General features: G+C 43.1%; 2 protein-coding genes across 2 annotated transcripts; both read right to left on the bottom strand.

Annotated features, from left to right (window-relative positions):
* Nucleotides 1-2,314: 2,314 nt before the first annotated feature.
* LOC122140221 (NACHT, LRR and PYD domains-containing protein 14) lies at nt 2,315-6,041 on the bottom strand. The gene is made up of 9 exons (XM_042743062.1): nt 6,026-6,041; nt 5,175-5,229; nt 4,872-5,045; nt 3,961-4,134; nt 3,658-3,831; nt 3,355-3,528; nt 2,748-2,921; nt 2,516-2,595; nt 2,315-2,346 (listed from the first exon to the last, which is right to left on the bottom strand). The coding sequence occupies exons 1-9, from the start codon at nt 6,039-6,041 to the stop codon at nt 2,315-2,317; spliced, it is 1,053 nt and encodes a 350-aa protein (XP_042598996.1).
* A 3,442-nt stretch (nt 6,042-9,483) lies between these two features.
* On the bottom strand, nt 9,484-25,060 carry LOC109079902 (NLR family CARD domain-containing protein 3-like). Its single transcript, XM_042743122.1, has 4 exons — nt 24,946-25,060; nt 24,722-24,854; nt 11,681-11,797; nt 9,484-11,422 (listed from the first exon to the last, which is right to left on the bottom strand). Exons 1-4 carry the CDS (start codon nt 25,010-25,012, stop codon nt 9,484-9,486), a joined length of 2,256 nt encoding a protein of 751 aa, XP_042599056.1. The 5' UTR covers nt 25,013-25,060.
* Nucleotides 25,061-26,258: the final 1,198 nt, after the last annotated feature.

Genomic DNA, 26,258 nt, shown 5'->3' with positions numbered 1-26,258 from the left:
AAAATAAAGCATCAACAAGTGTTGACATTTCTCAACATCACAGCACTAATGACTTTATGAACTACTTTACTTCTAAAGTCGATACTATTAGAGATAAAATTGTAACCATGCAGCCATCAGCTACAGTATCACATCAGACAGTTCACTATAGATCCCCTGAGGAACAGTTCCACTCATTCTCTACTATAGGAGAGGAAGAATTGTATAAACTTGTTAAATCATCTAAACCAACAACATGTATGTTAGACCCTATTCCATCTAAGCTCCTTAAAGAGGTGCTTCCAGAAGTCATAGATCCTCTTCTGACTATTATTAATTCCTCATTGTTATTAGGGTATGTCCCAAAATCCTTCAAACTGGCTGTTATTAAGCCTCTCATCAAAAAAAACCACAACTTGACCCCAAAGAACTAGTTAATTATAGACCGATCTCGAATCTCCCTTTTCTTTCAAAGATACTAGAAAAGGTAGTATCCTCACAATTATATTCCTTCTTAGAGAAAAATGGCATCTGTGAGGATTTCCAGTCAGGATCTAGACCGTATCATAGTACTGAGACTGCTCTCCTTAGAGTTACAAATGACCTGCTCTTATCATCTGATCGTGGTTGTATCTCTCTATTAGTGCTATTGGATCTTAGTGCTGCGTTCGACACTATCGACCACACTATTCTTTTGCATAGACTAGAACACTTTGTTGGCATTAATGGAAGTGCATTAGCATGGTTTAAATCGTACTTATATGACCGCCATCAATTCGTAGCAGTGAATGAAGAGGTATCATATCGTTCACAAGTGCAGTATGGAGTACCGCAAGGCTCAGTACTAGGGCCGTTACTCTTCACGCTTTACATGTTACCCTTGGGAGATATCATCAGGAAACACGGTGTTAGCCTTCACTGTTATGCTGATGATACTCAGCTCTATATTTCTTCGCGGCCTGGCGAAACATACAAATTTGAAAAACTAACGGAATGCATAGTCGATATAAAAAACTGGATGACGAGTAATTTCTTACTGCTAAATTCTGAAAAAACAGAGGTGTTAATTATAGGGCCTAAAAGCTCTGCATGTAATGACCTAGAACGCTGTCTAAGCCTTGATGGCTGCTCTGTCAATTCTTCGTCATCAGTTAGGAACCTAGGTGTGCTATTTGATAGCAACCTTTCCTTAGAAAGCCACGTTTCTAGCATTTGTAAAACTGCATTTTTCCATCTCAAAAATATATCTAAATTACGGCCTATGCTCTCAATGTCAAATGCAGAAATGTTAATCCATGCGTTCATGACCTCAAGGTTAGACTATTGTAATGCTCTATTGGGTAGTTGTTCTGCACGCTTAGTAAACAAACTCCAGTTAGTCCAAAATGCAGCAGCTAGAGTTCTTACTAGAACCAGGAAGTATGATCATATTAGCCCGGTCCTGTCAACACTGCACTGGCTCCCTATCAAAATCAAACATCGTATAGATTTTAAAATCTTGCTTATTACTTATAAAGCCCTGAATGGTTTAGCACCTCAGTATTTGAATGAGCTCTTGTTACATTATAGTCCTCCACGTCCGCTCCGTTCTCAAAACTCTGGCAATTTGATAATACCTAGAATATCAAAGTCAACTGCGGGCGGCAGATCCTTCTCCTATTTAGTGCCAAACTGGAATAATCTACCTAACATTGTTCGGGAGGCAGACACACTCTTGCATTTTAAATCTAGATTAAAGACCCGTCTCTTTAACCTGGCTTACACATAACATACTAATACACTTCTAATATCCAAATCCGTTAAAGGATTTTTAGGCTGCATTAATTAGGTAAACCGGAACCGGGAACACTTCCCATAACACCCCGATGTACTTGCTACATCGTTTAGAAGAATGGCATCTACGCTCATATTAGTCTGTTTCTCTCTTATTCCGAGGTCACCGTAGCCACCAGATCCAGTCTGTATCCAAGTCAGAGGGTCACTGCAGTCACCCGGATCCAGTATGTATCCAGCCCAGATGGTGGATTAGCACCTAGAAAGGACCTCTACAGCCCTGAAAGACAGCGGAGACCAGGACTAGAGCCCCAGAGACAGATCCCCTGTAAAGACCTTGTTTCAGACGACCACCGGGACAAGACCACAGGAAACAGATGATTCTTCTGCACAATCTGACTTTGCTGCAACCTGGAATTGAACTGCTGGTTTCGTCTGGTCAGAGGAGAACTGGCCCCCCAACTGAGCCTGGTTTCTCCCAAGGTTTTTTTCTCCATTCTCTCACTGATGGAGTTTTGGTTCCTTTCCGCTGTCGCCTCTGGCTTGCTTAGTTGGGGACACTTCATTTACAGCGATATCTTTGACTTGAACACACTAAATTGCACAGATACTATTTAAACTGAACTGAGCTGCATGATGACATCGCTGAATTCAATGATGAACTGCCTTTAACTGTCATTTTGCATTATTGACACTGTTTTCCTAATTAATGTTGTTCAGTTGCTTTGACGCAATCTTTTTTGTTTAAAGCGCTATATAAATAAAGATGACTTGACTTGACTTGATTGTAGAGCTGATGCCAATCTCTTACAACACTGAGCAGTGAGATTACAGCCAGCAAGACTGAAAGAGAGCAGAACACACACATTAACAGTCAGATCATCTACAGACACACAGTCAGATCATCTACAGACACACACAGTCAGATCATCTTTAGACACACATCAACAATGTGATCAGTTGACTGTAAATGATCTCTTATATGTTCTTAATACCTCAGTATCTGCAGCTGACAATTTGGACTCTTTAGTCCATCAGAAATAAACTTTACACCAGAGTCCTGCAGGCGATTGTTACTCAGATCCAGCTCTCTCAGGACACAGTTTGAGGATTGTAGAGCTGATGACAATCTCTCACAACACTGAGCAATGAGATTACAGCCAGCAAGACTGAAAGAGAGAGCACAACACACACAGCAACAGTCAGATCATCTACAGACACACACAGTCAGATCATCTTTAGACACACATCAACAATGTGATCAGTTGACTGTAAATGATCTCTTATATGTTCTTAATACCTCAGTATCTGCAGCTGACAGTTTGGACTCTTCAGTCCATCAGAAATAAACTTTACACCAGAGTCCTGCAGGTGATTTTTACTCAGATCCAGCTCTCTCAGGACACAGTTTGAGGATTGTAGAGCTGAAGACAATCTCTCACAACACTGAGCAGTGAGATTACAGCCAGCAAGACTGAAAGAGAGCAGAACACACACAACAACAGTCAGATCATCTACAGACACACACAGTCAGATCATCTTTAGACACACATCAACAATGTGATCAGTTGACTGTAAATTATCTCTTATATGTTTTAATACCTCAGTGTCTGCAGCTGACAGTTTGGACTCTTCAGTCCATCAGAAATAAACTTTACACCAGAGTCCTGCAGGTGATTGTTACTCAGATCCAGCTCTCTCAGGACACAGTTTGAGGATTGTAGAGCTGATGACAATCTCTCACAACACTGAGCAGTGAGATTACAGCCAGCAAGACTGAAAGAGAGCAGAACACACACATCAACAGTCAGATCATCTACAGACACACACAGTCAGATCATCTTAAGACACACATCAACAATGTGATCAGTTGACTGTAAATGATCTCTTATATGTTTTTTATACCTCAGTATCTGCAGCTGACAGTTTGGACTCTTTAGTCCATCAGAAACAAACTTTACACCAGAGTCCTGCAGGTGATTGTTACTCAGATCCAGCTCTCTCAGGACACAGTTTGAGGATTGTAGAGCTGATGACAATCTCTCACAACACTGAGCAATGAGATTACAGCCAGCAAGACTGAAAGAGAGCAGAACACACACAGCAACAGTCAGATCATCTACAGACACACACAGTCAGATCATCTTTAGACACACATCAACAATGTGATCAGTTGACTGTAAATGATCTCTTATATGTTCTTAATACCTCAGTATCTGCAGCTGACAGTTTGGACTCTTTAGTCCATCAGAAACAAACTTTACACCAGAGTCCTGCAGGTGATTGTTACTCAGATCCAGCTCTCTCAGGACACAGTTTGAGGATTGTAGAGCTGATGACAATCTCTCACAACACTGAGCAATGAGATTACAGCCAGCAAGACTGAAAGAGAGCAGAACACACACAGCAACAGTCAGATCATCTACAGACACACACAGTCAGATCATCTTTAGACACACATCAACAATGTGATCAGTTGACTGTAAATGATCTCTTATATGTTTTTTTATACCTCAGTATCTGCAGCTGACAGTTTGGACTCTTTAGTCCATCAGAAATAAACTTTACACCAGAGTCCTGCAGGTGATTGTTACTCAGATCCAGCTCTCTCAGGACACAGTTTGAGGATTGTAGAGCTGATGACAATCTCTCACAACACTGAGCAGTGAGATTACAGCCAGCAAGACTGAAAGAGAGCAGAACACACACATCAACAGTCAGATCATCTACAGACACACACAGTCAGATCATCTTTAGACACACATCAACAATGTGATCAGTTGACTGTAAATGATCTCTTATATGTTTTTTTATACCTCAGTATCTGCAGCTGACAGTTTGGACTCTTTAGTCCATCAGAAACAAACTTTACACCAGAGTCCTGCAGGTGATTGTTACTCAGATCCAGCTCTCTCAGGACACAGTTTGAGGATTGTAGAGCTGATGCCAATCTCTTACAACACTGAGCAGTGAGATTACAGCCAGCAAGACTGAAAGAGAGCAGAACACACACAGCAACAGTCAGATCATCTACAGACACACACAGTCAGATCATCTTTAGACACACATCAACAATGTGATCAGTTGACTGTAAATGATCTCTTATATGTTCTTAATACCTCAGTATCTGCAGCTGACAGTTTGGACTCTTTAGTCCATCAGAAATAAACTTTACACCAGAGTCCTGCAGGTCATTGTTACTCAGATCCAGCTCTCTCAGGACACAGTTTGAGGATTGTAGAGCTGATGACAATCTCTCACAACACTGAGCAATGAGATTACAGACAGCAAGACTGAAAGAGAGCAGAACACACACAACAACAGTCAGATCATCTACAGACACACACAGTCAGATCATCTTTAGACACACATCAACAATGTGATCAGTTGACTGTAAATGATCTCTTATATGTTTTTTATACCTCAGTATCTGCAGCTGACAGTTTGGACTCTTTAGTCCATCAGAAATAAACTTTACACCAGAGTCCTGCAGGTGATTGTTACTCAGATCCAGCTCTCTCAGGACACAGTTTGAGGATTGTAGAGCTGATGACAAACTCTCACAACACTGAGCAGTGAGATTACAGCCAGCAAGACTGAAAGAGAGCAGAACACACACATCAACAGTCAGATCATCTACAGACACACACAGTCAGATCATCTTAAGACACACATCAACAGTCAGATCATCTACAAACACACACAGTCAGATCATCTACAAACACACATTAACATTATGACAGGCTAACTGTACATTCAATTAAACTCAATTACACTTTATTGTTGGAATCTCTTCTAAAAACTGTCTTGCATCTCACAGTGCGTACTGTCTCACATCAATTCACATCAATACACTTTCACACTAATTAATAACCAAACAGTATAATAGAAACTTAATACAAAAAATACAAAAATATACATATTTAAACACACAGCTACAGTGCATTGGTATAGTCCTTTCTATTTTGCAGAGCCCAGAGGCCTACTTAGACCCCCAATTCTGATTTATTAATTTTACAGACTGATAAACAAAAGATTTACATAATCTGTTCAATCTAGCAAATGCAACTCTAAGCCTTGTGTTTGAAGGCAAAATTTTATATTCCTCATACAAAATGTGAGAAGGGTCAGACATAATTTTTCCTGACAAGACCAACATTTTTTTGAATACAGATCTTGAAAACTTGGCTCAAGAACTTGGACTACAATTTAAGAACAAATAGATAGCAATCTAGCCAGTCAAGCTTTGAGATGAACAGAGAGACAACTATACCATGCACATATTCCATATTACACAACACTCTGTATTACAGATCGAAACAACAACAAGATCTGCTTATTTGCTCCAAATGACCTTAGAAACGTTGTTGTACCTTATAACAAAGATAGTCTATATGTGCACTCCATGATAAAGCAGCATCCACACAGACACCCAGATTTTTATAGGAAGACACTTGTTCAATCTGAATATTATGTACAGGTGCATCTCAATAAATTAGAATGTCGTGGAAAAGTTCACTTATTTCAGTAATTCAACTCAAATTGTGAAACTCGTGTATTAAATAAATTCAGTGCACACAGACTGAAGTAGTTTAAGTCTTTGGTTCTTTTAATTGTGATGATTTTGGCTCACATTTACCCACCAATTCACTAGCTCAACAAATCAGAATATGGTGACATGCCAATCAGCGAATCAACTCAAAACACCTGCAAAGGTTTCCTTAGCCTTCAAAATGGTCTCTCAGTTTGCTTCACTAGGCTACACAATCATGGGGAAGACTGCTGATCTGACAGTTGTCCAGAAGACAATCACTGACACCCTTCACAAGGAGGATAAGCCACAAACATAAATTGCCAAAGAAGCTGGCTGTTCACAGAGTGCTGTATCCAAGCATGTTAACAGAAAGTTGATTGGAAGGAAAAAGTGTGGAAGAAAAAGATGCACAACCAACCGAGAGAACCGCAGCCTTATGAGGATTGTCAAGCAAAATCCATTCAAGAATTTGAGTGAACTTCACAAGGAATGGACTGAGGCTGGGGTCAAGGCATCAAGAGCCACCACACACAGACGTGTCAAGGAATTTGGCTACAGTTGTGGTATTCCTTTTGTTAAGCCACTTCTGAACCACAGACAACGTCAGAGGCGTCTTACCTGGGCTAAGGAGAAGAAGAACTGGACAGTTGCCCAGTGGTCCAAAGTCCTCTTTTCAGATGAGAGCAAGTTTTGGATTTCATTTAGAAACCATGGTCCTAGAGTCCGGAGGAAGGGTGGAGAAGTTCATAGCCCAAGTAGCTTGAAGTCCAGTGTTAAGTTTCCACAGTCTGTGATGATTTGGGGTGCAATGTCATCTGCTGGTTTACCAAGAAAACCACTTCATGCTTCCTTCTGCTGACCAGCTTTCTGAAGATGCTGATTTCATTTTGCAGCAGGATTTGGCACCTGCCCACACTGCCAAAAGTACCAAAAGTTGGTTAAATGACCATGGTGTTGGTGTGCTTGACTGGCCAGCAAACTCACCAGACCTGAACCCTGTAGAGAATCTATGGGGTATTGTCAAGAGGAAAATAAGAAACAAGAGACCAAAAAATGCAGATGAGCTGAAGGCCGCTGTCAAAGAAACCTGGGCTTCCATACCACCTCAGCAGTGCCACAGACTGATCACCTCCATGCCACGCTGAATTGAGGCAGTAATTAAAGCAAAAGGAGCCCCTACCAAGTATTGAGTACATGTACAGTAAATTAACATACTTTCCAGAAGACCAACAATTCACTAAAAATGTTTTTTATTGGTCTTATGAAATAATCTAATTTGTTGAGAAGTGCATTGGTGGGTTTTTGTTAAATGTGAGCCAAAATCACCACAGTTAAAAGAACCAAAGACTTAAACTACTTCAGCCTGTGTGCACTGAATTTAATACACAAGTTTCACAATTTGAGTTGAATTACTGAAATAAATTAACTTTTCCATGACATTCTAATTTATTGAGATGCACCTGTATACTCGTTTTTAATACCTATACTCTGAGAGACCAAAAATAATTTTCTTTGTCTTCTTTTCATTTATAAATAGTAATCATGATGTATTTTCGATATCATTTTACAATCATCTGTATAAAGAATAAAAAGAAACGGTGAACTCACACAACCCTGAGGCACTCCGGAAAAAGTAACTGGAGTTAAAAATTTCTGATTAACTCTAAAGGCCTTTTTACACTGAACGCAAAAATTTGGTGTGATGACTCTTTTGAATTGAATCAATAGATCCCTATGGGGCTATTCACACTCCAGCGCGAAATTGTTCTGTCTTTGTCCTGTGTCTTTGCTGATATCGGACTTCTGCGTCCACATATAATAAATTTCATATCTGTTTAATAACTCCCTCTGTTGCTTTGGCTGAAAGGATAACAGTGTAGTGAGGCAGGACAGTGCCCAAACATCCTCACATTATAAAATTTAGTGGAAAAATAATATAGTCTCATTCTTTCTAAAGTTGAAACCTATGGGTTTATCAGTGTTTTTCTAATGTGTTATACGTGTATGCCTATGGACTTAAATGAACTGAGTTGTTTTGTGCATTTCTGTAATTAGAAATAAATGAAGCACGATATTATACAGAATATAATGTCTGTATTTATGTGATCTGAAGAGCACTGTCTGTTTTCTTCACCGTGCACGAGTGTTATGAGTCAGAGCGTGTTCAGATCTGTCAATCATATCTCCTGCCATTCCATATATACAAAAAATTAGAGAAACATTTTTTTTTCTACACATGAAATATGAAAGCAAATAGACATATGATTGTGACAATATATTCTGTATGTATTTTTATGCAGCTCATGGTATTTTTATAACAATAAAGGATGTTTATAACAAATGATAAGCGGGTGTATATTTTAAGATAGATGGTTTGTGTTTCTGGCATAGAACCAAACTTTATTTATCTTAATTTAATTGAGCAGCAGACGATGTTAACTCCATATACGAGATACATATCTGAGGTTGTTGGTCAGAGCCACCTAGCGTGCAGAGAGAATTAGCAGAGGACGCTCAATCGTTCGTGCTCGATGTGAAAGCACTGTTCGTCTGCGATTCACAAATAGTACCAATGAATAAGATAAGGATTAACTTCCATTTGAATAATTTTTGTCAGTAAAAGCTCTGATTGGATAGTACTGAATGCAGAGGTAAAGTCCAAAAGAAGGGCCCGAGCTACAGTTTTAGCCTTATCCAGATGTTTCAAAATCAATGTAATAACGTTACCACTGCATCTTTAGTACTGCGATTTTGCTTATACGCAAAGTGGTATCTAATTCATCTTCTACTAAATTTAAAAGCTGTTTTACCACTATTTTCTCTAAAGTCTTCATAACAACAGGTGTTGAGGTTATAGGCTGATAATCACCTAGCTCCTCCACCCCTACTTTCTTTGAGAGGTATTATATACTAGGGGTGTAAATCGGAGGATTCGTCACGATGCGATATCGTGTGTCGAGCGTCTCTATGCTGCAGCTGCTGCTGATTTAATGAACGAGTTTCACATGTGACTGGGTTGTGTTTACCACAGTGCTAACAGACATTTTACTGGACTATCTACTGTATTGAAAATACATGTAGAGACTCCTTTAAGATTCTGGACTGTTATTTAGAAGAAAATCTCTCATTCAGGAACATTTATTTTAAAGGTTTCGGATTCATTATTAAATATGATAGTTTAGTTAATGATGAAACACTCACAGAGCTTTTCTGCAGTTGATCACAGCTGGTATCAGTCTTCTTCTCCCCTCAGCTGATGTGTTGTATTTCTTGAGGTCCAGCTCATCCAGTGGCTCCTCTGACATCTGAAGCATGTAGGAGATTGCTGAGCAGTGAGCAGCAGAGAGTTTCTCTGAGTGTTTGTCTGATTTCACAAACTCCTGAATCTCTCTGAACAGAGTCTGATCTTTCACTTCCAGCAGACAGAGGAACAGATTGATGGATTCACCAGCTGAGAGAGGAGGATGTTTAAAATAATAATTTAAAACATCATAATTTTTGATCTTCATTTTAATGTACAGTGTGGTTTCTCTGATGGTCTCTGAGCTGTTCTCTGTGTGTGTCAGTAGATCCTGTAAGACTCTCTGATTGGACTCCAGTGAGACGCCCAGCAAGAACCGCAGGAACAGATCCAGATGTCCATTCTCACTCTCAACAGCTTTATCTACTGCTGATGTTAGTAGATTATACAGAGAGACTTCATTCAAACTGTCTTTGAATCTTTTATCCAGAAACTCCAGTGGCTCCTGGTTCTTTGTTAAACAGCAGTAAAACAGATAGAAAGCAGCGAGAAACTCCTGAATGCTCAGATGGATGAAGCTGTAGACTTCCCTCTGATTAATCACAGATTCCTCCTTAATGATCTCAGTGCAAATCCCAGAATACACTGAGGCGTCAGTGAGGTCTATGCCGCTCTCAATCAGGTCCTCCTCATAGAACATCACATTGCCCTTCATTAGCTGTTTGAAAGCCACTTCAGCAAGTTTCACAATCACTTCTCTGTTGGACTGCAGGAGTTTCTCTGGATCTCTCTCTTCATACTTCTGCTTCCTCATGTTGATCTGAATCAGCAGGAAGTGGATGTACATTTCAGTCAGAGTTTGAGGGATTTCTGCACTCAGATCTTCTTCCAGGAGCTTCTGAAGCACAGTGGATGAGATCCAGCAGAAGACGGGGATGTGGCACATGATGTGGAGGCTTCTTGATCTTCTGATGTGTGAGATGATTCTGTTGGCTTGATGCTCATCACTGATTCTCTTCCTGAAATATTCCTCCTTTTGAGGCTCATTGAATCCCTGAATTTCTGTCAGACGGTGGATGTATTTGGAGGGGATCTGATTGGCTGCGGCTGGTCTGGAGGTGATCCAGATGAGAGCAGAGGGAAGCAGCTCTCCTTTCATGAGCTTTGACATCAACACATCCACTGATGAAGTCTCAGTCACATCAAAAACTTTCTGAGCATCTGAAAACATCAGTGTGATTCTGCTTTCATCCAGACCATCAAAGATGAACACAATTTTACACTCCTCATAAATCTGTGAGTCCAGATCCTGAAGTTCAGGATGAAAGTCCAGCAGAAGTCTGTGAAGACTGTACTGATGATCTCGGATCAAGTTCAGCTCTCGAAATGGAAGCACAAACATGAAATCTACATCCTGATTGGCTTTTCCCTCGGCCCAGTCCAGAATGAACTTCTGCACAGAGACGGTTTTTCCGATTCCAGCAATGCCTGTAGTAAGAACAGTCTTGATCTGCTCTTTCTCCTCACATCCTGCTTCAGCTGAGGCTTTAAAGGTGTCATTGCAGTAGATTGGAGTGTCTTGTGAGTGTTGTGTTCTGGCTGTTTTCTCCATCTGTAAAACCTCATATTCTTCATTCACTCCTTCTCTCTCTCCCTCTATGATGTAGAGCTGTGTGTAGATGCTGTTCAGGAGGGTTTCATTCTCCTGGAGTTTCAGTCCCTCAAATAATCTCTCAAACTTGTTCTTCATGCTGGTTTTGTGCTGCTCTTTGACTCTCTGTAGTTCATCATTCACTGGTGGATCATCTTTATTCAGAGACGCTGTAACGCTCGTGTTGTTCAGACAGAAGACAGAGGAGGCTCCTCCAGAGATGCTTCGCTCTCCATCTGCTCTGCTGGAATATCACAAGAACAACAGATTAAACACATCTGAAAATAAAGGATGTGTAAAGTAACATCTAAACCGACAGAGATGTCAGTCTTGTATTTTCAGTATCATTTCAGTTTATCTGTGAAGTAATATATATTTTATTATATAATATATGTACATGTAGGAGCTCATGTGTTCATTGTGTGGAGTTCTCTCTGTGTGCACTGAGTGTGTTTTTGACTCCCATAAAGCAGTTCAATCATCACCACATGTTTATCCTTACCTGGGGTCAGAGGTCACTGCGTCATCACTGAAATTAGGAGGATTATTTTCCATGCATCTGTCACTCTTCAGAGACGCACAACTGGGATCTGGAGATCTCTTCCTCTTCCTGAAGATCCTGATAAACACACAGAAATCATTCTTCCTTTAGTTCTGTCTGCTGTTTCATTTATTATAAGAAGGGCTGCAACAATAAACGATAAAAACAATAATAAAATAATCATCAATGAGTGTGATTATGGATTAGTGGTGTCTGAACGCTGTGCACAGAAACATACATCAGTCACATCGCTTTATATCAGTGGATAACACACTTCTATGGAGAAACACATAGAAAACAGTTGCTGTGGGAAAGATGCAGAAGCAAGTCGTCTGAAACATCAGAGCGCTTTATATTCAGCTCTTCAGGCGAGAGCACAAGCGTTTACTGCGGTTTGTCCCATTGTGCTTTGACAGACGCATCTGCTGTTTAATGTATTTGAGATGTGTTCTCCTGAACGCACAACCTACATTTTACAATTCAATCCTTCACTGTCAATGTTAAAAAAGGTTAGAAGGCTGTAGAACGCGTACAAGGCTGTACCCGGCCCCCACCTCGGGTACACGGATCACATCTCTGTTATGCTAATTCCAGCATACAGACCACTTCTGAAACAAGCCAAACCGGTTTAAAAACTAATCACAGTTTGGCCAGATGATGCTACCTCAAAACTGCAGGACTGCTTTCAGTGCACAGACTGGAACATGTTTAAAGAGGCAGCCACCTACAGTACAACAAGCCATTCAGACCATCACAGACTACAAGCCCCCGCCACAGGCCTGTGATGACGACACATCCCTCCCAGATGCACTCAACCACTTTTATTCACGGTCTGAAATGCAGAATGACACACCTGCACAAAAACCGCCCATACCTCCCAACGACCAGGTGCTCTGTCTGTCTCCAGCCGATGTAAGGAAGACCCTATCTAGGATTAACCCCCGCAAGGCTCCGGGTCCTGACGACATACCTGGCTGTGTACTGAGAGACTGTGCTGCACAGCTGACAGATGTCCTAACAGATATCTTCAACACCTCACTGAGCCAGGCAGTCATCCCCACATGTCTCAAATCCACAACCATCATACCAGTACCAAAAAAAATCACCTGTGTCCTGTCTGAATGACTACCGTCCCATAGCGCTGACTCCAATCATGATGAAGTGCTTTGAGAGGTTAGTCATGCAAAACATCAAATCCAGCCTCCCCAACACACTTGATCCGCTCCAGTTTGCATACCATCCAAACCGCTCTACAGACAATGCAATCTCCTCCACCCTCCACCTGGCTCTTCCCCACCTAGAAAATAAAGACTGGAAAATTGTCAGAATGCTGTTCATCGACTTCAGCTCAGCATTCAACACAATAATACCATAACAGCTCATAAACAAACTAAACCTGCTGGGCCGTAACAATTCCCTCTGTAATTGGATCCTGGACTTTCTAACTGAAAGACTTTTGTCAGTCCATGTTGGCCACAACACCTCGAGCACTACCACACTGAGCACAGGAGCCCCACAAGGCTGTGTGCTCAGCCCGCTGCTCTTCACGCTGCTGACCCATGACTGCACTGCCAAGTTCAGCTCCAACCACATTATCAAGTTTGCAGATGACACAACGGTGGTAGGTCTCATCAGCAACAGCGATGAAACGCACTACAGAGAGGAAATGGCACAACTGGCTGAATGGTGTGGCACTAACAACCTGTCCCTCAATGTGAGTAATACAAAGGAGGTTATGATGGACTTCAGGAGAAACTCCATTGATCACTCCCCAGTGACCATCGACAGCTCGACTGTGGAGAGAGTCAGCAGCACTAAATTCCTGGGGGTGCACATCACAGAGGATCTCACCTGGACCACCAACACCATGTCACTCTCCAAAAAGGCACAACAGTGGCTACACTTTCTTCGCCGGTTAAAAAAAAGCAAGTCTCCCTCCACCCATCCTCACCACATTCTACAGAGGAACCATAAAGATCATTGCTGACCAGCTGCATCACTGTCTGGTACGGGAACTGTAGTACAGCAGACCGCAAGACCCTCCAGCGGACAGTGAACACAGCTGCAAAGATCATCAGTGCCCCTCTCCCCTCCATCCTGGACATTTTCCTCACACGATGCACCAGCAAAGCCAACAGTATCGTGAAGGACACAACCCATCACTCCCACAGTCTCTTCCAGCTCCTACCATCAGGAAGACGGTACCGGAGCATCAGAGCCCGCTCCGCCAGACTGCTCCACAGCTTTTTCCCCCGAGCTGTGAGAGCCCTGAACTCAAATCACCCCGCCCTCCTCTGAAACCCCACACAAACCCCTACCTCCTGAAACAGTCGAGCGACAGATAAGGACAGCAGTTTGTAAGTGTATTTGCCTCGTTTTCTCATTAGACTACTGCGTGATCATCGTTGCTAGGGAAACTTTGCTTTAATTACTGTGTGTCTTACCCTGGTAAATACGTGTGAAATGGCATTTGGTTTTGCGTTTGCCTATCGCGGGACTGGACAGTTTCGGTCTGCTAAATAGGGAGGCGTGACTATAGCCAGTAAGCCGGTAAGCACTACTTAAAGAGCTGTTTTGTAATCGCTTGGACAACTTTTGCCCACTGTCGTCTAGACCAGCACGCACCACCCCATCTGCCCCTGGCTGTCCGATGTACTCCGTGAACATCGCTCTTAACTCAGGGCTGCAGAGAGGAAATGGCTTAAATCAAGAAACTCTACCGACCTCAGTGTGTATCAGTCTCTCCTCTCTTCCTTCTCTGCAAATGTCTTCACTGCTAAAACCATCATACTACCACAACAAAATTAACAACTGTTGTGACGCTCAGACACTCTTCAAAACTTTCTCTTCTCTTCTTAATCCGCCTCCACCTCCTCCTCCATCGACTCTTACAGCTGAAGACTTTGCAGTTTTTCTTTACAAATAAGACAAGAACCATCAGTGACCAATTCTCCACACCGCAGACTGAGGATAACTTCACAACGACTAATGCTCACTCTTTCTCCTCCTTCTCTCCACTCTCAGAGACGGACGTTGCCAAAATTATCCTGTCCAGTCATCCTACTACTTGCCCACTGGATCCGATCCCCACTCACCTCCTTCAAGCGATTTCTTCTTCAGTCATACCTTCACTTACTCACATTATCAACTCCTCTCTTCACTCTGGAACATTTCCCTCAGCATTTAAGCAGGCTCGGGTAAGCCCACTGCTGAAGAAACCATCTCTAAATCCAGCACTTCTAGAAAACTACAGACCGGTATCCCTTCTTCCATTCATTGCAAAGACACTCGAACAAGTTGTGTTCAACCAGCTCTCTATGTTTCTTGTACAGAACAACCTCCTGGACAGCAACCAATCTGGCTTCAAAAGTGGCCACTCAACTGATACTGCACTGATCTCGGTTACTGAAGCCCTGCGACTGGCAAGAGCAGCTTCAAAATCCTCAGTACTTGCTGGACTTGTCTGCTGCTTTTGACACCGTTAATCACCAGATTCTCCTGTCCACCCTCAGAAAGATGGGCATCTCTGGAACCGCACTCCAGTGGCTTAACTCCTACCTTTCTGATAGACCCTTCATGGTTTCTTGGATGGGTGAAGTTTCTAAGTCACAACAACTTGCTACTGGGGCTCCTCAAGGCTCAGTACTTGGACCACTTCTCTTCTCCCATCTACATGACGTCATTAGGATCTGTCATTCAGAAGCATGGCTTTTCCTATCACTGCTACGCTGATGACACTCAACTCTACTTCTCATTCCAACCAGATGACCCGACGGTAGTTGCTCGCATTTCAGCTTGTCTGAGTGACATTTCTAGCTGGATGAATGACCATCACCTTCAGCTCAAACTTACTAAGACTGAACTGCTGGTGATTCCAGCTAACCCATCGTTTCATCACAACTTCTCTATACAGCTGGGTTCGTCAACCATAACTCCTTCCAGGACAGCCAGAAACCTAGGAGTTGTGATGGATCATCAGTTAAGCTTCACAGACCATATTGCTACAACGACCCGGTCCTGCAGATTTGCCTTATACAACATTAAGAAGATTAGACCCTTCCTGTCAGAGCAAGCCACCCAACTTCTTGTCCAAGCTCTTGTTCTCTCCAGACTGGACTATTGCAATGCTCTCCTGGCGGGCCTTCCTGCATGTACTATCAAGCCTCTACAACTGATCCAGAATGCAGCAGCGAGGGTTGTCTTCAATGAGCCAAAACAGCTCATGTGACTCCTCTCCTCATCAGGTTACACTGGCTACCAGTAGCCGCTCGCATCAAATTCAAGGTACTGATGCTTGCCTACAAAACGACCACTGGCACGGCGCCAACTTACCTAAACTCACTAGTTCAGTCTTATGCACCCTCCAGAAGTTTGCGCTCTGCAAGTGAACGACGCCTTGTGGTGCCATCCCAAAGAGGTTCAAAATCACTCTCACAGACTTTTTCCTGGACTGCTCCCAGCTGGTGGAATGACCTCCCGATCTCAATTCGAACAGCTGAGTCTTTACTCATTTTCAAAAAACATCTAAAGACTCATCTTTTTCGCCTGCACTTAACCAACTCATACTAGTACTTACCTTTTTCTTTTTCTTGGTCTATCATATTCAAAAAAAAAAAAAAAAAAAACAACACCCTGGCTATGTGTTCTGTACTAGACTAACTGAGACTTGTCATAGCACTTGTATACCGTTGTTGTTCTCTCGTTGATCTGATTGTTTCTACTGTTCTCATTTGTAAGTCGCTTTGGATAAAAGCGTCTGCTAAATGATTAAATGTAAATGTAAATGTAAATGTAAATCTCACCTCCTCCACCCCCCAAACCATACCACATCACAGAAAAACTGTCTGAAACATCATTTTTTGTGAAATTCTCCTCTATGCGCACTAGACACTTTTCACACACACTGCTGTGTGTACATAATCACACAAAGACTCAAATATGTTTACATGCTCATGCACTACTAATCATCTTGCACTGTTCCCCAGCCAGCTGCTTGACTTACCATGTTTCTCTTTGCACATGTACAATATTATGTGAAGCATTCGTACAGTCTATATACATATATTTTTTCTGATTCAGTCTATGTATAGTTAACATTTATATATAGTATATTCATATTAAAAAATCTGTCAGTAGGTTAGTTGTGTATAGGTACAGTGTTTATGTATAGCATTTGTATAGTTTGTATTTAGTTTTTTTTTTTAGTTTATTTATAGGTAAACATTTATATATAGTATTTAAAGTCAAAATCTGTCAGTAGGTTTGTTGTGTATAGGTATAGCATTCGTATAGTCTGTATTTTTTAGTTTATGTATAGGTAAACATTTATTTATAGTATATTTATTGTCAAAATCTGACAGTAGGTTTAGTTGTGTATAGGCTTTTACTGTTTTACTTCATTGTTGTATGTCTGTATTTATGTAGCACCGTGGTCCTGTGAGGCACGACATTTCGTTCCACTGTATGTCCAGCGGAATGACAATAAAGCTCAACTTGAACTTGAACTTAAACTTGAAAGTTCTGCGATTATTTCTATTCTGTATTACCCAAGTAGAAATCTCCATTAAACTCCACAGACATCAGTTAAGGAGCGTCGGTGCATGTCAAACACGTGGCATGCAGCAGAACAGGAGCGCAGTAATTATGATTTAAATATACATTTTGCTAAAATATTTCTTAATAAAAATTAAATGTAGGTTTACAGTTGGTAATGGTGTTTTTATTTGAGCAGTACCAGTAACTGTCACAGTGTCTGGTTTGTGTATCCCTGGGTGTCCGTTAGAGGTCTCACTTCCCCATATCATCACCCCACCTCAGGAACTACATTTCCCACAGTCTTGTTGATACTCATCACTGTTCATTGCACTCAGCTGTCCCTGGTCATTAATCATTGCACTCAGCCAATTCCCCGTTAGTATTGTCATTTCCCTGTGTATAAATACCCCGGTTGTTCTGTCATTGTTACGGAGTCCTTGTTGAATGTCACCCTGGTTTTTTGTGGTTCTTGGATGTTGTTTATGTTTCTTGTTTCTGGACTGATTACCTGGATTTTGACCGTTGCCTGGCTAGATTTATGATTTCTGGATTACCCATTAAACACTGCATTTGGATCTACCTTTTTGTGTGCGTTTCGTGACAGAAGGACTCCGTCATGCTCAGATCCAGTGGTGTGGGAGTTCGTATCCGTTCCCCAGTCACCATGGAGGAGCGGAGGGGTAGACACCGGAACTTAACCACCCTTTGTCAAAGGGGGCGTGAGGTGGGTGATCTGGCTCAAGCGTTTTGGACTATGTGCGGTAGGGCTGGGGTATAACGATGAGGCACTAAAGGGTTTGTTCAATGACTGCCTGGATGACCCTTTGCCTCGGTGGGAGATGAAGGGGCTGGAGATCCTAGACTTTTGGGGGTTCACCAAGTACCTGCACCATCGTGCTCAGTGGGATGCAGTAACCTCACCAGACAAGATGAGTCTCCAGACAAGATGGCCGCCAGCCCAGCGCCACAGCACAAGATGGCCGCCAGCCCAGCACCACAGCACAAGATGGCTGCCAGCCCAGAACCATTGCACAAGATGGCCGAATCTACACCTGTGTCGCCAGACAAGATGGCTGACTCAACGCCCGAGTCTCCCGTCAAGGTGCCACCGACTCGCCATCATAGAGGGCGGAGGAGGAGACAGGCGTCTACCGTTCCTCAAAGCCAGGAGGACGTTCCCGAGCAGGCCGCGGCCGTCCAGGAGGACGTTCCCAAGCAGGCCGCTCCCGTCCAGGAGGACGTTCCCGAGCAGGCCGCTGCCGTCCAGGAGGACGTTCCCGAGCAGGCCGCTGCCGTCCAGGAGGACGTTCCCGAGCAGGCCGCTGTCGTTCCGGAGGCCGAGGCGGTGCCCGATGCCGTTCCGGAGGCCGAGGCGGTGCCCGATGCCGAGGCGGTGCCCGATGCCGTTCCGGAGGCCGAGGCCATTCCCGATGCCATGACCGAGGCCGTTCCCGAGGCGGTGCCCAAGGCCGAGGCCGTTCCCGATGACGTGACCAAGGCCGTTCCCCGATGGGGTGCCCGTGGCCGTTCCAGAGCCGGTGCCCGAGGCCGTTCCCGATGCCGTGACAGGCCGTCCAGAGCACCTTCACGTCTCCACAGGCCGTCCAGAGCACCTTCACGTCTCCGCAGGCCTTCCAGAACGCCTTCACGTCTTCGCAGGGCCTCCGGAAGGGCAGGTTCCGCTCTGGTTGCTCAAGTGGCGGGTTCCTCCCTGGCCATCGCCACAGCCTGCTCCTCACTGGCTCCCCGAATGGCAGGTTCCGTTCTGGCCACTCAAATGGCGAGTTCCTCCCCTGGCCGTCTGCACAACTAGAATGGACTGATCCTCCGTGGCCACCTGAAACTGCCTGGTCCCTCGTGGTCCCCTGAACTTTCGGGTCCACCCTGGCCCCCTGAACTGACTGATCCACCTTGGCTGCCAGTGGAGCCATCGCTGCCTGTCCCTGTTCTCCTTCACGGGCCTTGCCCTCCATCCCTCCCCCTGTTCTACCTCCACCAGTCCACCTCCCTCCTGGTCTCTTTGTTTTGTCTTTGTTTTGTTCTGAGGAGCATCTGGAAGCTGCTCCTTAGAGGGGGGGTAGTGTCACAGTGTCTGGTTTGTGTATCCCTGGGTCTCCCGTTAGAGGTCTCACTTCCCCATATCATCACCCCACCTCAGGAACTACATTTCCCACAGTCTTGTTGATACTCATCACTGTTCATTGCACTCAGCTGTCCCTGGTCATTAATCATTGCACTCAGCCAATTCCCCGTTAGCATTGTCATTTCCCTGTGTATAAATACCCCGGTTGTTCTGTCATTGTTACGGAGTCCTTGTTGAATGTCACCCTGGTTTTTCGTGGTTCTTGGATGTTGTTTATGTTTCTTGTTTCTGGAATGATTACCTGGATTTTGACTGCTGCCTGGCTAGATTTATGATTTCTGGATTACCCATTAAACACTGCATTTGGATCTACCTTTTTGTGTGCGTTTCGTGACAGTAACGGCTGTTTCACACATACTCTGTTTGCAGTGTGTATATTTTCCGCGCTCATGTTAACAGATGAAAGCGTTCACACTGCACACGTTGAGGTCCAGCAGTGTTTTCAGGAGCAGTCTGCAGCAGTGCAGAGATCCAGTCTATTTCTGCTGTGCTGCATGCACTGAATTAAAGTCAAAGCGCATTGTTCATGGTAAATATGAACATGGACCTGACACGCAAAAGTAGTCATTTTCACAATAAATAGATATAATTAATGTCTACTGTGTTTAACTGTCAACACATATGACTTTGGTTCGGTTTAAAACAAAGAAAAGTGTACTTTTAGGTAAATAGGGCAACATTATAAATGTACTTGTGGACAACATTGGGGAGGATGAGGATGAACGTTTATTTAAAATAATGATTAAAAATAATTACTTTTTATGAAAAAAAAAAAAAAAAGAATTTTATTAATGAATCTTTTTTTAGGGTGCGTTCACACTTGTAGTTGGGTTCTCTTGGTTTGTTTGGTCCAGACCAAAAAAGAAAACGATACATTTGGTCCTGGTCTGCTTAGCATTCACACTGGCATTTTTGACAGCGACCCTAAAGATACTGAACCTAAAGGCATAGTGATGCGTTCACACCTGATTGGTCGGGATGAATGAATTATATATTCCGTGACCGAACTCACCCAAACAGAAGGTATGTTCGACTGAAAAGACATATGATTTTATTTTCACCACCTGTGAACTCACGGAGAGCTCATAAAAGGCACTTCACCTCCATGTTTGCCCTCTGCTTATTTTGTTGCTCGTTCTGCGTCGTCAAATCATGTTGCATAGCAATCGCATCTTTTCATTACAGTACATCCTGTTTTTGGTTCCAGAGCGTCAGGGCTTCCACGAATCTTTCAGGTAGTGTGTGAGGGAAAGATTTATTACAGTACATCGCTCAGGACATGCAAACAGTTGTTTCATTCATCGCCCTCAAATGGGGCTTATCATCTGAAACATCATCTGTTTTATTTACTGTGTCTTACCCTGGTAAATACGTGCTGAAGTGGCGCTTGGTTTTGCGTTTGCCTATCGCGGGACTGCCCAGTTTCGGTCTGCTAAATAGGGAGGCGTGACCAAAGCCAGTGAAAGTACTTAATTAGCTGCTTTGGAAATGCTTGTCAGAAGAAACAGCTGAGTAACAGATAAGGACAGCAGTTTGTAAGTGTTTTGCCTCGTTTTCTCAGACTACTGCGTGATCGTCGTTGCTAGGAAAACTTTGCTTTATTTACTGTGTGTCTTACCCTAGTAAATACGTGCTGAAGTGGCGCTTGGTTTTGCATTTGCCAATCGGAGGACTGCCCAGTTTCGGTCTGCTAAATAGGGAGGCGTGACCAGCTGACTTCAATCACAGATAATCAGGCAAATATATAAGTGATAGGTTTCACCGCGGCAGCCCTCGTGTGAAGCCTCCTCGTGTGAAGACCGACGAGTGTAAAGACCATCGACTCTACCTGCGCGACTCCACCGAGCAAGGACACCGACAGGGCACTTGAGTATTGCTTTTCTCCCCTTTAATTTTTGTATAGCTTGTCCTCAAATACTTATTTCGGTCACTTGTAGTCACTATGTGCTTTCAGATCTCTACTATCACTACTAACACTCGGAGAGCACGCTACGTACGTCAAAGGAAGGCCTGCCCGACAAATCTACGGCCTGTCCCTCTGACCTCTACTACTACGCTCTCTATTCCAGTTGGTCTCTGGAACTGCCAGTCTGCTGTTAACAAAGCAGACTTCATTTCTTCTATTGCTACTCATTCCGGTCTCAACCTCATGGCACTGACTGAGACTTGGATCAAACCTGAAGACACTGCCACTCCCGCAGCCCTCTCCACTAATTTCACTTGTTCCCACACCCCTCATATGACTGGGAGGGGTGGAGGTACTGGTCTTCTTATATCGAAAGATTGGAAAATTGATCTTCAACCATCACCTACAGGTAACGGTTCATTTTAATCACATGCAATTACTGTAACCCACCCTGTTAAAATCCACTTTGTGGTCATTTATCGTCCCCAGGTCAATTGGGAAACTTCTTGGAGGAGTTGGATGTGCTGCTATCAAACTATCCTGAAGATGGTACTCCTCTGGTACTGCTTGGTGACTTCAACATCCACCTAGATAAACCCCAGGCTGCTGACTTCAACACTCTGCTCACCTCATTTGATCTCAAGCGAGTGTCTACTACAGCGACTCACAAATTAGGCAACCAACTGGACCTCATCTACACACGCTGTTGCTCCGTGGACAACTCTTTAGTTGCTCCACTGCACACCTCAGGCCACTTCCTCATTACTGCTAGCCTAGCACTTACTCCTGAAGCGGCACACACTCCAACGCAGGTCACCTTTCGACGGAACCTACGCTCACTCTCTCCATCTCGCCTATCCTCTGTGGTTTCATCTTCACTTCCTCCATTCCCTCAGTTTTTCAGCTCTGGACACGAACAGTGCTACGGACACTTTTTGCTCCACTCTAACCTCTTGCTTGGACAACTTTTGCCCACTGTCGTCTAGACCAGCACGCACCACCCCATCCTGCCCCCTGGCTGTCCGATGTTCTCCGTGAACATTGCTCTAAACTCAGGGCTGCAGAGAGGAAATGGCTTAAATCAAGAAACTCTACCGACCTCAGTGTGTATCAGTCTCTCCTCTCTTCCTTCTCTGCAAATGTCTTCACTGCTAAAACATCATACTATCACAACAAAATTAACAACTGTTGTGACGCTCAGACACTCTTCAAAACCTTCTCTTCTTCTCTTCTTAATCCGCCTCCACCTCCTCCTCCATCGACTCTTACAGCTGAAGACTTTGCAGTTTTTCCTTTACAAATAAGACAAGAAACCATCAGTGACCAATTCTCCACACCGCAGACTGAGGATAACTTCACAACGACTAATGCACACTCTCTCTCCTCCTCCTCTCCACTCTCAGAGATGGACGTTTCCAAACTTATCCTGTCCAGTCATCCTACTACTTGTCCACTTGATCCGATCCCCACTCACCTCCTTCAAGCAATTTCTTCTTCAGTCATACCTTTACTTACTCACATTATCAACTCCTCTCTTCACTCTGGAACATTTCCCTCAGCATTTAAGCAGGCTTGGGTAAGCCCACTGCTGAAGAAACCATCTTTAAATCCAGCACTTCAAGAAAACTACAGACCGGTACCCCTTCTTCCATTAATTGCAAAGACACTTGAACGAGCTGTGTTCAACCAGCTGTCTATGTTTCTTGTACAGAACAAACTCCTGGACAGCAACCAATTTGGCTTCAAAAGTGGCCACTCAACTGAGACTGCCCTGCTCTTGGTTACCGAAGCCCTGCGACTGGCAAGAGCAGCTTCAAAATCCTCAGTACTCATTTTGTTGGACCTGTCTGCTGCTTTTGACACTGTTAATCACCAGATTCTCCTGTCCACCCTCAGAAAGATGGGCATCTCTGGAACAGCACTCCAGTGGTTTAAGTCCTACTTTTCTGATAGATCCTTCAAGGTGTCTTGGAGGGGTGAAGAAGTTTCTAAGTCACAACAACTTGCTACTGGCTACTTGCAAGGCTCAGTACTTGGACCACTTCTCTTCTCCATCTACATGATGTCATTAGGATCTGTCATTCAGAAGCATGGCTTTTCCTATCACTGCTACACTGATGACACTCAACTCTACTTCTCATTCCAACCAGATGACCCAACAGTAGTTGCTCGCATTTCAGCTTGTCTGAGTGACATTTCTAGCTGGATGAATGACCATCACCTTCAGCTCAACCTTACTAAGACAGAACTGCTGGTGGTTCCAGCTAACCCAACGTTTCATCACAACTTCTCTATACAGCTGGGTTCGTCAACCATAACTCCTTCCAGGACACCCAGAAACTTAGGAGTTGTGATGGATCATCAGTTCAGCTTCACAGACCATATTGCTACGATGACCCGGTCCTGCAGATTTGCCTTATACAACTTTAGGAAGATTAGACCCTTTCTGTCAGAGCAAGCCACCCAACTTCTTGTCCAAGCTCTTGTTCTCTCTCCAGACTGGACTATTGTAATGCTCTCCTGGCGGGCCTTCCCTGCATGTACTATCAAGCCTCTGCAACTGATCCAGAATCCAGCAGCGAGGGTTGTCTTCAATGAGTCAAAAACAGCTCACGTTACTCCTCTCCTCATCAGGTTACACTGGCTACCAGTAGTCGCTTGCATCAAATTCAAGGTACTGATGCTTGCCTACAAGACGACCACTGGCACAGCACCAACATACCTAAGCTCATTAGTTCAATCTTTATGCACCCTCCAGAAGTTTTCGCTCTGCAAGTGAACGACGCCTTGTGGTGCCATCCCAAAGAGGTTCAAAATCACTCTCATAGACCTTTTCCTGAACTGCGCCCAGCTGGTGGAATGACCTCCCGATCTCAATTCGAACAGCTGAGTCTTTACTCATTTTCAAAAAACATCTAAAGACTCATCTTTTTCGCCAGCACTTAACCAACTAATACTAGTACTTACCTTTTCTTTTCTTGTCTATCATATTCTTTAAAAAATAAAAAAACCCTGGCTATGTGTTCTGTACTAGACTAACTGAGACTTGTCATGGAACTTGTATACCGTTGTTGTTCTCTTGTTGATCTGATTGATTCTATTGTTCTCATTTGTAAGTCGCTTTGGAATAAAAGCGTCTGCTAAATGATTAAATTAAGTAAAAATGTAAAAACATGTTTAGTAGCAGCAACATTTTACATGCCGGCTCGCTCTAACGGTAGCTGCCCAATCACATGAAAATGCGTATCAATACCACGATTTTCTGTTTCTATTTTGCATAAAGCAGAAATTGACTTTGGTGTGCATATGATGCGCAATGGTTAGGATTAAGGCGCTGCAGCAAAAAAGGGTGTGTGGCTTACCATACTTGGGCACAACGCCCATTCACTTTCTTTCACTTTACTGGATTATATCTCACCTGGGGTTAGAGGTCACTGGATCATTACTGAAATTAGGAGGATTATACACCATGGATCCATCACTCTTCAGAGACAAACAGCTATAATCAGGAGATGAAGATCTCTCTCTGTTCTCCATAACCAGAAACTGACCTGCATATGGAAACATAAGAGAACAAATGACACATAATATTGTGATTATTATTCAGGGATTGCAGTGAAAACAAATCTTAACGCTACACACAATGAGACTGAAGAGAATGTGGGGCTTCAGACTCAGCAGCTGCAGCAGTTGTTCCTTCTGAATCCATAAAGTGATGCTTTACTGACTGCAGTGAAGAAGATCTGAAGAGTGATCCTCATGAGCATCGTCGTATCTGAGGCCATCTGACTCACTGATGCTCTTGTGTCTTACTGAACATATTTGACTTAAGCAGCAGGAGGAAAGCATGAATCTGTTCAGAGCTTGATGTGTTTCTGCTGCTGTAACGTGACATCACTGACACACATCAACTAACTGATCATGACATCTGATGATGATTTCATTTTCAGAGCTTGATGTTTCATTGTTGAAGCGCTGCTGAAAACCCCCTCAAATCTCAGACCTGCAGATTATAATATTTGTTCAATGTGTGATAGTTGCTCTTCCTCCACAATGAGTTTCACTGTTTTCACCAAACAAACAAGATAAGAAAATTAATAATACAAACATCATGTTTCACGTCCAAATTTTCACTGTAATCATATTATTCCAGAACATTTTTATTTAAGTGAAAAATACATTTTTTGATGGTGTCTCTTATTTACATAAATGTATCAGTCTATAGTTAAATCAACGTAATTTCTATGAAGCCAGCAATCATAAAATAATTACACCCTAAACATGGCTTCTCATCAGATTAAACCATTTTTGGCCTCTAAAATAATAAATATGCCTATACTTCATGGGTTGAAAAATATGAAAACCGCTCAAAAATGAAATAAATTATTTAACAGACCTTGTGTCACCAACAACTGATAATGAACCTAGCTTCAATACCATTCATGTACATAATTTCGGTAAATATTAAAAATCCCTCACATTTTCTGATCAGGGTTCCCACACCTTGATTAACTTCAAATTCAAGGACCTTTCAAAATGACTTTCCAGATCCAATACCCTCAAATTCAAGGACCTTGATGTGGGGACACATTTCAGTGAGAGCAAGTTACATCGTGTTATCTTGTAAGAGGCCCCGATGTAATTCAAAACAAAATCGAAGAACGAACTGATCTGATGTCATTTTCAAACAAATTCAGGCCGAAACCAAGTTCGTTTTGAGTTCATTTCGGCTGTTTGAAACCAGCTGACCAATGCAAACTTTCTGGTGGAGTTCGTTTGGCTCTAAACACCTTAGAGTTTTTCATTGGTCCCGTAATGGTTACGTAATCGGAGGTTGTGTTCTGAAACTCCACCTTCTTTGACATGCAATTTTTTTTTCCCAGTTCGTTTCTTATTAAATGGAGGTCAGGCAAAAGAGAACAATATCTCCGGCCTAGTCACTAGCAACATGAATA

The sequence above is a fragment of the Cyprinus carpio genome, chromosome B17 (assembly GCF_018340385.1).
Source record: "Cyprinus carpio isolate SPL01 chromosome B17, ASM1834038v1, whole genome shotgun sequence".
Taxonomy (NCBI): Eukaryota; Metazoa; Chordata; class Actinopteri; order Cypriniformes; family Cyprinidae; genus Cyprinus; species Cyprinus carpio.
Note: the sequence above shows the minus strand (reverse complement) of the source record. Positions and strands in the feature narration are given on the sequence as shown.

What these genes read in the sequence shown, in the direction of transcription:
- LOC109079902 (XM_042743122.1), bottom strand. Translation starts at nt 25,012, where the DNA reads ATGGATTCAGAAGGAACAACTGCTGCAGCTGCTGAGTCTGAAGCCCCA. An exon ending in ACATTCTCTTCAGTCTCATT is followed by an intron (nt 24,855 to 24,945) that starts GTGTGTAGCGTT and finishes TTCCATATGCAG; the next exon opens with GTCAGTTTCTGGTTATGGAG. An exon ending in CCAGTGACCTCTAACCCCAG is followed by an intron (nt 11,798 to 24,721) that starts GTGAGATATAAT and finishes TGTGTTTATCAG; the next exon opens with GATCTTCAGGAAGAGGAAGA.
- LOC122140221 (XM_042743062.1), bottom strand. An exon ending in TGTCAGCTGCAGATACTGAG is followed by an intron (nt 4,135 to 4,871) that starts GTATTAAGAACA and finishes GCTCTCTTTCAG; the next exon opens with TCTTGCTGGCTGTAATCTCA. An exon ending in TGTCAGCTGCAGACACTGAG is followed by an intron (nt 2,922 to 3,354) that starts GTATTAAAACAT and finishes TCTCTCTTTCAG; the next exon opens with TCTTGCTGGCTGTAATCTCA.